Here is a 12,441-nt window from a genome sequence, read left to right on the forward strand (position 1 = left end):
AAATTGTCAGATTTGATTCCTCTTGATAGCTTTGTTAGAATTCTTGAAACTAAGGAACTCGAAAGCATTGGGCTTTGTCATTGTTTTTAATTCAGATGTTAAAATATGTTACAGATGTTAATCTGTCTCTGATATTTTTATTTATTGTATGATTGTTATTTGTATTATTGTTTGTACTATAAAATCTGATGCCTCTTGGCCAGGTCGCTTTTGAAAAAGAGATTTTATATCTCAATAAGCTTTACCTGGTTAAATAAAGGTTAAATTAAAAAAAAATTGAATGTCCTGAGCAGGAGCTCAGATTGCAGTTGCTAAAATACAACCCCGATTCCAAAAAAGTTGGGAAAAAGAACAAATTGTAAATAAAAACAGAATGCAATAATTTACAAATCTCAAAAACTGATATTGTATTCACAATAGAACATAGACAACATATCAAATGTCGAAAGTGAGACATTTTGAAATTTCATGCCAAATATTGGCTCATTTGAAATTTCATGACAGCAACACATCTCGAAAAAGTTGGGACAGGGGCATTAAAAGGCTGGAAAAGTTAAAGGCACAAAAAAGGAACAGCTGGAGGACCAAATTGCACCTCATTAGGTCAATTGGCAATACGTAGGTCATTAACATGACTGGGTATAAAAAGAGCATCCTGGAGTGGCAGCGGCTCTCAGAAGTAAAGATGGGAAGAGGATCACCAATCCCCCTAATTCTGCGCCGACAAATAGTGGAGCAATATCAGAAAGGAGTTCGACAGTGTAAAATTGCAAAGAGTTTGAACATATCATCATCTACAGTGCATAATATCATCAAAAGATTGAGAGAATCTGGAAGAATCTCTGTGCGTAAGGGTCAAGGCCGGAAAACCATACTGGGTGCCCGTGATCTTCGGGCCCTTAGACGGCACTGCATCACATACAGGCATGCTTCTGTATTGGAAATCCCAAAATGGGCTCAGGAATATTTCCAGAGAACATTATCTGTGAACACAATTCACCGTGCCATCCGCCGTTGCCAGCTAAAACTCTATAGTTCAAAGAAGAAGCCGTATCTAAACATGATCCAGAAGCGCAGACGTCTTCTCTGGGCCAAGGCTCATTTAAAATGGACTGTGGCAAAGTGGAAAACTGTTCTGTGGTCAGACAAATCAAAATTTGAAGTTCTTTATGGAAATCAGGGACGCCGTGTCATTCAGACTAAAGAGGAGAAGGACGACCCAAGTTGTTATCAGCGCTCAGTTCAGAAGCCTGCATCTCTGATGGTATGGGGTTGCATTAGTGCGTGTGGCATGGGCAGCTTACACATCTGGAAAGACACCATCAATGCTGAAAGGTATATCCAGGTTCTAGAGCAACATATGCTCCCATCTAGACGACGTCTCTTTCAGGGAAGACCTTGCATTTTCCAACATGACAATGCCAAACCACATACTGCATCAATTACAGCATCATGGCTGCGTAGAAGAAGGGTCCGGGTACTGAACTGGCCAGCCTGCAGTCCAGATCTTTCACCCATAGAAAACATTTGGCGCATCATAAAACGGAAGATACGACAAAAAAGACCTAAGACAGTTGAGCAACTAGAATCCCACATTAGGCTGCTGGGCCATAGAAGGTTCACGCTGCATGCTGCATGCTGCACGCTACACGCTACACGTTCACGTGAAGAACCGGACCCTGGGCCATTAAACTTCATGCTTGGATGTTCACGTGTTGCGTCTGTTCTACTTTGACCGAGTAACCAACAATATGGACTCTTTGGATGACGACGATTGCCTCATTCTGCTTTTACTGAGACAGAGGAAGAGAAAAAGGAACAGAATTTGGAGCCGAGAACACTTCCTTCTGAGAGAAACCCGTGGTGAATTTCACCGAACATTCTATAATCTGCTTGACAATCCCGATGAAGAACTATTTTTCAATTATACCATTCAATTATATTTTTTCTGAAGTTTTCCCATGAAAGCATAGAGTTATCTCCCTAGACCCGTTCTGATTGGCTGGCGCGGCGGTGACCGCATGCATTGACTGGAATTTCCATCTTCACGCCTAGAAAAAAGTGTGCATGTTCATTTCACGCTTCACGCGTGAAGCGTGCAGCGTGCAACGTGAACGCCGTTCTATGGCCCAGAGCAAGTCATGCTACGTTTGTCCACTTTTCTTTACACGCGTGTAGCGTGTAGTGTGCAGCATGCAGCGTGCAGCGTGAACCTTCTATGGCCCAGCTGCCTTAGACAAGAATGGGTTAACATTCCTATCCCTAAACTTGAGCAACTTGTCTCCTCAGTCCCCAGACGTTTACAGACTGTTGTAAAGAGAAAAGGGGATGTCTCACAGTGGTAAACATGGCCTTGTCCCAACTTTTTTGAGATGTGTTGTTGTCATGAAATTTAAAATCACCTAATTTTTCTCTTTAAATGATACATTTTCTCAGTTTAAACATTTGATATGTCATCTATGTTCTATTGTGAATAAAATATGGAATTTTGAAACTTCCACATCATTGCATTCCGTTTTTATTTACAATTTGTACTTTGTCCCAACTTTTTTGGAATCGGGGTTGTAGTAATAATTTATTGATATCAGGTGTGTTGTGGTCAGTGTACTACACTGTAGTGTGTCATGTGGTAATGCATTATATGACAGTGCAACTTTCATAAATATTACCATATATCAGTTGTAACTATGTTCTATGCATACGTATACCTGCAACTCATTTTCAGTGACCAATAAAATGGTTTTGAAAGTTCCTACTTTTAAAGCATATTTTTGATATGGTAATTTTCTTGAAGAGATTTAATTTACAGCATGCCCCGACAGCTCAAAATGCATCTCCAGGCATTTAAAAACTGTACAGCTTCTTGGGGCCTCTGGCAGCCCCCGGATCCCCGGCCTTACTGGATTGACCCTCTCCCCACCTTTTCATTTTCCTGGATCCACCCCTGTACATTGCTGTTTTTAGTATGTAAACAGGAGGAGAAAATAATACATTTAAGAATGTCTGAAGTGTGAGAAGGGATTAGACATGACTGCAGGTTAAAACATACACACACGTTGAGTGATGAACCATGAGTGATGCCTTTGGCTGAGATGGAAGGAAGCATGCAAGTGTTTAAATCATTATGTTCTCAGCATGAGAGACACAAGCTTTTTTAAAACCGTTGTATTAATAACATTCGACTGATTGAGCAGCCATGTGAAACACAGCCTTCTGGACTGAAAATCCCACAGATGCTGAGAGGGTTCTTGTTTTTATCCTGAAAATATATTCAAGAAAAAAAAAATCCCACTTTCTGCATTGTCATAATGCTTTTGCTGGCCTTTAACTGTGAACGTGCTCCTCTTACAATTACAGGTCACGATGACTTTTCGGACTCAGTGACCCATGAGGAATTCTCGGTTAATGGAAAGTATTTATTTTAGCTTGGTGCCCGTCTAGGAAAGTTTCCCATTATATATATATATATATATATATATATATATATATATATATATATAATTTTTTTTTCCTTTTCTGTTTTATTTGTGGCGACGGTGGGGTGGTGGGGTAGGGGGGTTATGGTGGTGGTATATGGGCATATCTTACATTGCTATTACTCAGTTGGTTTGGTTTCATGGGACTTTGTCTTTGCTTTGATTTTTTTTTTCTCTTCAGCACAAAGCAGTGTCAGCTTTCATCTTTTTTTTAAAGCTTTATTTATTTATTCAGTGATTTAATTAATTTTCCTTTGGTTGGGATTTTCTAGGCCATTGTTAGGATCTCTGGAATAATGCTTTGCAGGTATTGTTTGTTTTTTTGACAGTTTATTGCTTCACACATAGATTTTTTTTTAATATTATCCCGGTAGCTTCTAGTGAAAGTGAAGTATTTATTAATACAAATTGAAGTTTCAGTAGCTGCACGGTGATGTAGTGGTTAGCGCTGTCACCTCACAGTAAGAAGGTCCTGGGTTCAAGCCCAGTGGCTGATGGGGGCCTTTCTGTGTGGAGTTTGCATGTTCTCCCCGTGTCCGCGTGGGTTTCCTCCGGGTGCTCCGGTTTCCCCCACAGTCCAAAGACATGCAGGTTAGGTTAACTGGTGACTCTAAATTGAGCGTAGGTGTGAATGTGAGTGTGAATGGTTGTCTGTGTCTCTGTGTCAGCCCTGCGATGACCTGGCGACTTGTCCAGGGTGTACCCCGCCTTTCAGCTGGGATAGGCTCCAGCTTGCCCACGATCCTGTACAGGATAAGCGGCTACAGATAATGGATGAAAGTTTAAGTATTTCGACCAACTGTGAAGCACACACATGTTCCCTGTGATGAAATGAGAACCACTGAAAGGTTCAATAACCACCTTTTTCAGGACACAAACTCATTTACAGGTTACACAGAAGTTCACGTGCAGTCCAGTCATATTGGAGCAAGTTAAAAAAAAGCAAACAAAATAAAACCACCACGCACACACAGAGGCAATGAAATGGAAGTGTCTCTTTATTGACGTAAGGGCGCAAGGTGTTTTGTCAGGCCTTGACCCTTGCTGAGCGGCGAGCACTTCAGTACAAACAGATTAGGCATGTAAGAACTCTTCTGAGGTGCCAGGCCTGAAAGAGCCACGGCTAATCTTTATTCTCCTGCCTTACTGTACGTTACAGTCCCAGGAATCTGCTTTCACTATACAACCACAAGGGGGGAAAAGGGGTGGAAAAAAAACATCTTGATAACAGCACAACATTTCGCCATTTTCCAGGACTTCAAATGCATAGGATATTACACAAGAATACGTTGTTGACAGATTTACTTTTCTGTTGATACAAAGGCATATAATATCATAGGACATGAAAGAATAAAAATAACTGCACAGCAGTAAGAAGGTCATCGAGTATAGATATTTGTCATACACACTATGGAATAGCATCGAAACAAATTATAGCTCTAAGGGATAACACAACAGTGAAACACCCTGTGCTACTCAACACTTCTCTATTGAAGATTCTCCTTTTGGATGAGGAATAAAAGCAAAGTCGCAGATGCTTTGGGGGAAGTATTTTACATTCACAACAGCTTAGTTTAGTTCAAACTAATCTAAGCTTGTTCTCAATACAACTACAAAAGCACGCACACACACACACAAACCATAGACGCCCCAAAGATGCACACTGATATAAAAACTGCCTTTTTCTCTCTTATTTGATTAGCCTATTGGCACATTGTGACTACGGCACAAAATGATCCTACTTAGACTCAACACCACGGCTGCAAATACACTGCAAGCGCCCTATGACTAAAACTCGCCATTATCACCAAACATCATCGATTATCAAAAACAAAAAAAAAGAAAGATGTAACACTGATCATTTAAGGCACATTTTGGTGAAAGAAAGGCTGAAGAAGAGAAGCTTTACATTGAGCTATCGGAGGATAAGGGCTTGGTGAATGGAAAATGAAAAACGAGGAACATTGCGTGCGTTTTGAAAAGCATGGTGTCAGCAGCCCACATGCAATTAAGATCAAACACGGCTCCTGCTGCTTTCATTACAGCGCAGGGGAATTGAGTGGGCAGTGCCAAGCGCCACAAGGCTTCTTCACAACGCCCCACACTGTTCAGCGACAAAATGGACCGGCATTACTTCAAAGAGTAACTCCCACTATTCAGAGGCCGAAATGTATCCGACTGGCAGTAAAATCAGGGGCAAGACGAGCCCTGAGAGGTACAGCTCCAAAAGAGGATTAAATAAAAGGGATTCATGGTGATCAAGAACCAGGTTTGACTAACCAATCCTAATCCTAAATCCTAATCTCTGTCACTATTGACTTTTCAGAGATCTCAAAAATGATCTTGGATCAACAAATAAAGCAACATTGAACGGCTTCATAGAACAAAAACAACCACGACAATAAAAAAAATTAAGAGGCTACCTTAAACGCTTAGAGTACTCAACAACAGTGAGAAGGAATTCTGTGTATTGCAGTATTTGGTGCTTACATTTATGACATCTAGAGGTATAAGTACAAATATTGAAACATTAATAAAAAGCACAGCAGGCGTTTTCAAATTTTCTTTTACAATTCATATGATGCAATCCAGATCAGATTAAAAAAGTACCGTTTAGTTTCGTACCAAACCGTAAGCCACTTCCGCCGCAGCCACTTGTTCCTAAGTGCTCGTCTAGGTCATGAATTTCTGCACGTAACTGAAGTTGAGGATAGAATCATCCGAATGCACTGCACAGACTATGCAAAAAAAAAAAAAAAAAACCCGGAAAGGAACAAGAATAAAAAGTCTACCAGCCTGCAAAATTGTGTACTTGCTGGCAAAAAAAAAGGACATACTGTGAAATGTTTGGAAAATGGTGTCAACCAAGAGTCAACAGAGATTTACGGGGAAAAAACTCAAGTCCTGGACAAAACCCCCAGTCGAGTGGTTTTATATTGAACATTAGGCCGAGCGTATATTAAAAAAAGGGCAACAGAGTGTTTGATTCAGTCACATTGCAGCAATTCTTAGAGGAAATACAGGCTGTAATCATCTGGGACATGAATTGCCCTTAATTTTGTTGTTTTTTTTTACATTTACTACGTCGCACCATAAAATGTTACCGTCTATTTCTGAGACGAACTGATATTGTGCATTACGTAAAACAGTAAAGGTATTCCTGATATGAACAATGGCTGTACACAAATAAAGGAACCTTTTGTAACTTTACATAGAAAAATGACACGCCTTGTGTTGAGAGAGATTGACTACTATTGCCTAAACAAACTCTTGTCTGTGCTATTTTGGTGAATTAAGGAGATGGATAGGAAATGTTCTTCGAGGGATCATAACGCTGGATTTTTCAGTGTTTCTTCAGATTCAGAAGGTGACACCAAAAGCTCAGCACGTCTGAATCAATAGAAAAACACAAACAAACCCTGCTGCGAAAAACTTCTACCGGTATGTGCTTTCAGACAGTGACTGTGTTTGATAATGTTTGACTGAACAATGCATATGTCATGATTCCAAGATGAACACACACACACACACACACACACACAGAGCAGTGCTCAATACCAATGACTGAGCAGCTCCCATTTGGTCAGAATTTAGGTATCCTATGTGTGAACAATGAACAGTCAACTCACACACATTTACACAGAGACTTTATAAACAAAATCAACACAAGGCTGTCAATTTAAAAAGTTATTTCTTCCATATAAAGCTTTCCGCATAAAGACCTGCACATTAAAAAAAATATATCGTACATTTCTTAAAACCTTTTTTTTTTCTCTCTCTACACAGGAAGAAATTCAACATCTGATTATATTTATATGCTAATTACACACCAAGGGATTTTTATTCTTTAACTATTCCTTCTTCTGCCCGAGAGTCTGATGTGACCAGCGGCGGTTTCATTCCATGTCAATCTCTTTCTCTCCGTCTGTCTCTCTGTGGACGGGTTAGAGAGCCGTCACTTTGTTCTCGAGAGCCGCGGCTATCTGCTGGAGTCGTATTGTGAGCTGCTTACTCTGAGCTGCAGGGTCTTCATCCAGAGCCAGGATGATCTGTAAGTGAGAGAGAGAGAGAGAGAGGGAGATATGAAGTGAGAAAGTGCACAAGAGTGAAAGTGACATTAAAACTAGCTCCAAACATATAACGATATTAAAGCCATGACAAGAACATTAGACTCCAGAACCTCTATTTACACCATGCACTCTATTAGCATCCATCCTGAGAATAGTGTGTGCGTAAGCACTTTTACCTCCTTATAGTATTTGCTGGCGTACTGGTACAGCTGATGGAGGGCAACTTGTGTATTCAGTTTGTCAGTATGGGCCTACAGGACGTAATCAATATCATTAAACAGGTGCACAGGAGGCATTTAGGGAAACAGAGGAAAGCCGAAAGGAGGCACTCTCACCCGTGACACTTCAGCTAAGTGTGTATTCATGTCTTGGTCACTGACTGGCACCATGACTCGGATTCCTTTGTAGTAACTGTAGGATTGACACAATCGGTTTATTAGCAATGACATTACGAAAAAAAATGTAGTTGTCAGCCTTTAGTCTGAAACTAAACAAACATGTTCATTCCATACATTTCAATCTACAACCCCAATTCCAAAAAGTTGGGACGCTGTGTAAACTGTAAATAAAAACAGAACGCGATAATTTGGAAATCTTGGAAACCCTGTATTTCATTGAAAATAGTACAAAGACAACATATCAAATGTTGAAACTGAGAAATTGTACTGGTTTGGGGTTTTTTTTCATAATGTTTCAAAAAAGTTGCGACAGGGGCGTGTTTACCACTATTGCTCCTTTTCCACCAAAGCAGTTCCAGGGCTGGTTCGGGGCCAGTGCTTAGTTTGGAACCGGGTTTTCTGTTTCCACTGACAAAGAACTGGCTCTGGGGCCAGAAAAACTGGTTCCAGGCTAGCACCAACTCTCTGCTGGGCCAGAGGAAAGAACCGCTTATGTCAGCGGGGGGGGCGGAGTTGTTAAGACCAACAACAATAACAAGACCGCGAAAGGTCGCCATTTTTAAGCGACGAGAAGCAGCAGCTGTACAAACGCGAAGTCATCCATTATTGTTGTTGTTGCTGCTGCTGCTGCTTCTTCCGTGTTGTTTTTGCTTCGATATTCGCGCCAAGGTTTATGCAAACGTAGCGATGTAACTGACGTATACAGCGACGTAACTGACGTATACAGCGGCGTAATGACGTGGCTTCCCTTAGCACCGCAAGCTATGGAAAAGCAAACTGGTTCTCAGCTGGCTCGCAAGTTGAACGAGTTGTGAACCAGCACCAGCACTGGCCCCGAACCAGTCCTGGAACTGATTTGGTGGAAAAGGGGTATGTGTTGCATCACCTCTACTTTTAACAACACTCTGTAAATGTTTGGGAACTGAGGAGACCAATTGCTGAAGCTTTTGAAAGTGAAATGTTGTTCCATTCTTGCCTGATATACAGTACAATTTCAGTTCCTCAGCAGTTCGGGGTCTCCTTTGTCGTATTTTGCGCTTCATAATGAGCCAAATGTTTTAAATGGGAGACATGTCTGGACTGCAGGTAGGCCAGTTTAGCACCCGTACTCTTTTACTACGGAGCTATGTAGTTTTAAATGTGCAGAAAACAGTTTGGCATTGTGTTGCTGAAAGGAGGAAGGCCTTCCCTGAAAAAGCTTGTATCTGGATGGCAGCATATTGCTCTGGAACATGTATATATCATTCAGCATTAATGATGCCTTCCCAGATGTACAAGCTGCCCATGTCATGTACATTTATGCACCCACCCTCCCTATGGTATTTACTTCTGAGAGACTCCGCCTCTCTGGGATGCTTTTTTTATACGCAATCATGTTACTAACCTGTTGCCAATTAACCTAATTATTATTATTTTTTTAGCATTACACAACTTTTTCAGTCTTTTGTTGCCCCCGTCTCAACTTTTTTGAAACGTTTTGCTGACAACAAATTCAAAATGAGTGTATATTTTACAAAAATCAGTAAAACTTCTCTGTTTCGAAATTTGATATGTTGTCTTTGTACTATTTTCAATGAAATATAGAGTTTCCATGGTTTGCAAATGATCACATTCTGTTTTTATTTACAGGTTACACAGCGTCCTGACTTTTTTGGAATTGGGGTTGTTGTAGATTTTAGACAAAATAAGAAACAACTATAGCTTAAAAAAATTCAAACTCTTACATTACAAAGTTTCATGGTATTGGCCATCTGTGTACACAGCAAAACCGCAACTTTTGAAAATGGTCTCGAGGGCTGATAAACCTGATGAACACTGTTTTGGCATTTTAGGATGAATGTCGTCCTGTGAGTTCATTTTAACTCCAATTGGTGCCGTTTTAGTCTCTTGCTGTGTTTCTGTGCGAAAATATTTTATATTCACTCCTATACGACCGCCCTCAAATCCATTACTGACTGCACCAAGAGTCTTGTTGTAGTCACTTAACTTGGCTGTCTTTGCTGGAGCGCATCGTATCACACCACATAAACAGCTGCGTAAATGGCTTGTGGAGCAGACACTATCAGTGCATGCTCAGTACTAAAGTGTTCCTATCTTCTCTGCATAAAAATTTCAATGTCTATAAAAACATTGTGTTATGAAAATGCATTATTAGTGTTGACATGACATACAAAGGAGGAGGAAAGTTGCAAAGAGACCTTGAGACATTTAGTTATGCTTTTTTAAAAAAAAAATGTATATAGCAGGAACCAAGGCATCTGAGATTTATATACACGTGCAAGGGAGGGTCAACAAAATATCTTCAGAATGTACAGTAGCAGTCAAAAGTTTGGACACAGCTATTCATTCATAGTTTTTTTTCTGTATTTTGACTATTTTCTACATTGTAGAACAATACTGAAGATTGTCATATGGTCTCTCATACAGTACATATGGAACATGATATGTATTTATTGACTGAGTGGGAGGGCCGGACGGAAAAATATTTATCTCGAGGTCATGCCGTATGGACCAAGTGAAGTGAGGTCCATACAAATGACCAAGAGCCAAATATTTTCCCATCCGGCCCTCCTACTCAGTCAATAAGCATTTTAACATATGGCCTTTTTTAACTAACATACACAGTGGAAAACAATGAACAACGGTGTATCTTACTGTTGTTGTTGCCAAGGTAACGTTGAATACTTTGCGAAAAGGAAGACAGAGTGTCAGGTTTGCAGTCTAAATTTCCTTTATTCTTCACTTGTATATAGAAACTACATAGCAAGCTGTCCAACTCCTTAGAGGGGACGATTGTTATGTCTCTTTCCTCCTTAACGTCAGCAAGAAATCTTCTGAAAGCGTTCATGACGTACTTAGTTGTTTTTTTTATGGTGTTTTCTTGTTGTTGTCCTTGTATAAACAAGCGAATTTCTTCGTTCGAAAGTACCTTTTTTCATTTTCTTTGACAAGTTCAGCTTGCTCAATTAAGTCTGTGTCTGATAAATCATCTGGATAATAAAATTCACTTTCACTGTGCTCAGTTGTGTCGCTCATTTTTCAAAGTAACAATTCAGAGCGGCGGCACGGTGGTGTAGTGGTTAGCACTGTCGCCTCACAGCAAGAAGGTCCGGGTTCGAGCCCCGTGGCCGGCGAGGGCCTTTCTGTGTGGAGTTTGCATGTTCTCCCCGTGTCCGCGTGGGTTTCCTCCGGGTGCTCCGGTTTCCCCCACAGTCCAAAGACATGCAGGTTAGGTTAACTGGTGACTCTAAATTGAGCGTAGGTGTGAATGTGAGTGTGAATGGTTGTCTGTGTCTATGTGTCAGCCCTGTGATGACGTGGCGACTTGTCCAGGGTGTACCCCGCCTTTCGCCCGTAGTCAGCTGGGATAGGCTCCAGCTTGCCTGCGACCCTGTAGAACAGGATAAAGCGGCTAGAGATAATGAGATGAGATGAGACAATTCAGAGCAAAAGGAAAACGGCAGAAGGGAGGGAAACGGGTCCGGGGCCGCATATGTTTTTTTTCCGGACCAGATTCAAAAATCTGTATATGCTCAGTCATGTGACTTTTCCCAATGGTTTTATTAAACGCGCGTGCGGGTCCGTATGGGTCATATGATAAATGGAATTATGTAGTAAACCAAAAAGCGTTAAGCAGCAAACCATGTTTCATATTTTAGAGTCTTCAACATATCCCCTTTTACCTTGATGATGCTTTACACACTATCGGCATTATCTTAACCAGCTTCATGAGGGAGTCACCTGGAATGCTTTTCAATTAAAAGGTGCCTCGTTAAAAGTTAATTAGTGCAATTTCTTGCCTTCTTAATACGCTTGAGATCAAACAGTAAATAGTAAACAATACAAATACAGTAAATAACCCTATTCCACAACTGTAGTAATCCATATTATGTCAAGAACCGCTTGACTAAGTAAAGAGAAACGACATCCATCATTACTTTAAGACATGATGTGACTTTTAATTAATAAAATTAAAGAAAAAACACTTTATTAGAAAGTGTATCCAAACTTTTGACTGGTACTGCAGTTATAGGTCTTTTTTTTTTTTTTTTAAGTAACACATAAGAATAATAAGACTCACTCATCCACCATCTTTTTGTATGTGGAGATCTCCTTTGCATAGAGAAGTTTGTTGCTTGGCGAGTCCTGGAGGAAACAGGAAAATGTTACTGGACGATATGTATTCTCTATAGTCATTGTGTGATTTTAGCTCCTGGCTCCACTAGTATCCGTTTTATACTGATCTAGGACCAGCTCTCTCTGCTCAAACCCCAGTGATCTCAAGTGAAGATAGAGCCCAGAAACCGAGCCCATGTGACTCACCCTGCTGAGTTTGTGCTCCGATTTAGTGCAGGCATCCATGAAGGTCTGAGCAATGACCGATAATGAGGCATCAACCACTTCTGTCACATGGACGTCGAAGATGAAATGAGGGTTCTTCAAAATGTTCACCCAGAACCTTAGTGGGAGACTGCAGACAGAGAGAGACAGAAAGAG

General features: G+C 40.6%; 1 protein-coding gene across 6 annotated transcripts in view; it reads right to left on the reverse strand.

Moving 5' to 3' along the window:
- Nucleotides 1-4,456: 4,456 nt before the first annotated feature.
- The window catches only part of plxnb2b (plexin b2b), a 380,397-nt gene continuing 372,412 nt past the window's right edge, over nucleotides 4,457-12,441 (reverse strand). For all 6 annotated transcript variants that reach the window (XM_060914419.1, XM_060914420.1, XM_060914424.1 and 3 more), the window contains 5 exons: nucleotides 12,268-12,415; nucleotides 12,026-12,090; nucleotides 7,882-7,957; nucleotides 7,723-7,797; nucleotides 4,457-7,525 (listed from right to left, as the gene is read on the reverse strand). In XM_060914419.1, the coding sequence (XP_060770402.1) occupies nucleotides 7,421-7,525; nucleotides 7,723-7,797; nucleotides 7,882-7,957; nucleotides 12,026-12,090; nucleotides 12,268-12,415 (469 nt within the window). In that variant the 3' untranslated portion in view covers nucleotides 4,457-7,420. The remainder of the gene's footprint in view (nucleotides 7,526-7,722; nucleotides 7,798-7,881; nucleotides 7,958-12,025; nucleotides 12,091-12,267; nucleotides 12,416-12,441) is intronic.

Source organism: Neoarius graeffei, chromosome 2 (assembly GCF_027579695.1).
Source record: "Neoarius graeffei isolate fNeoGra1 chromosome 2, fNeoGra1.pri, whole genome shotgun sequence".
NCBI lineage: Eukaryota > Metazoa > Chordata > Actinopteri > Siluriformes > Ariidae > Neoarius > Neoarius graeffei.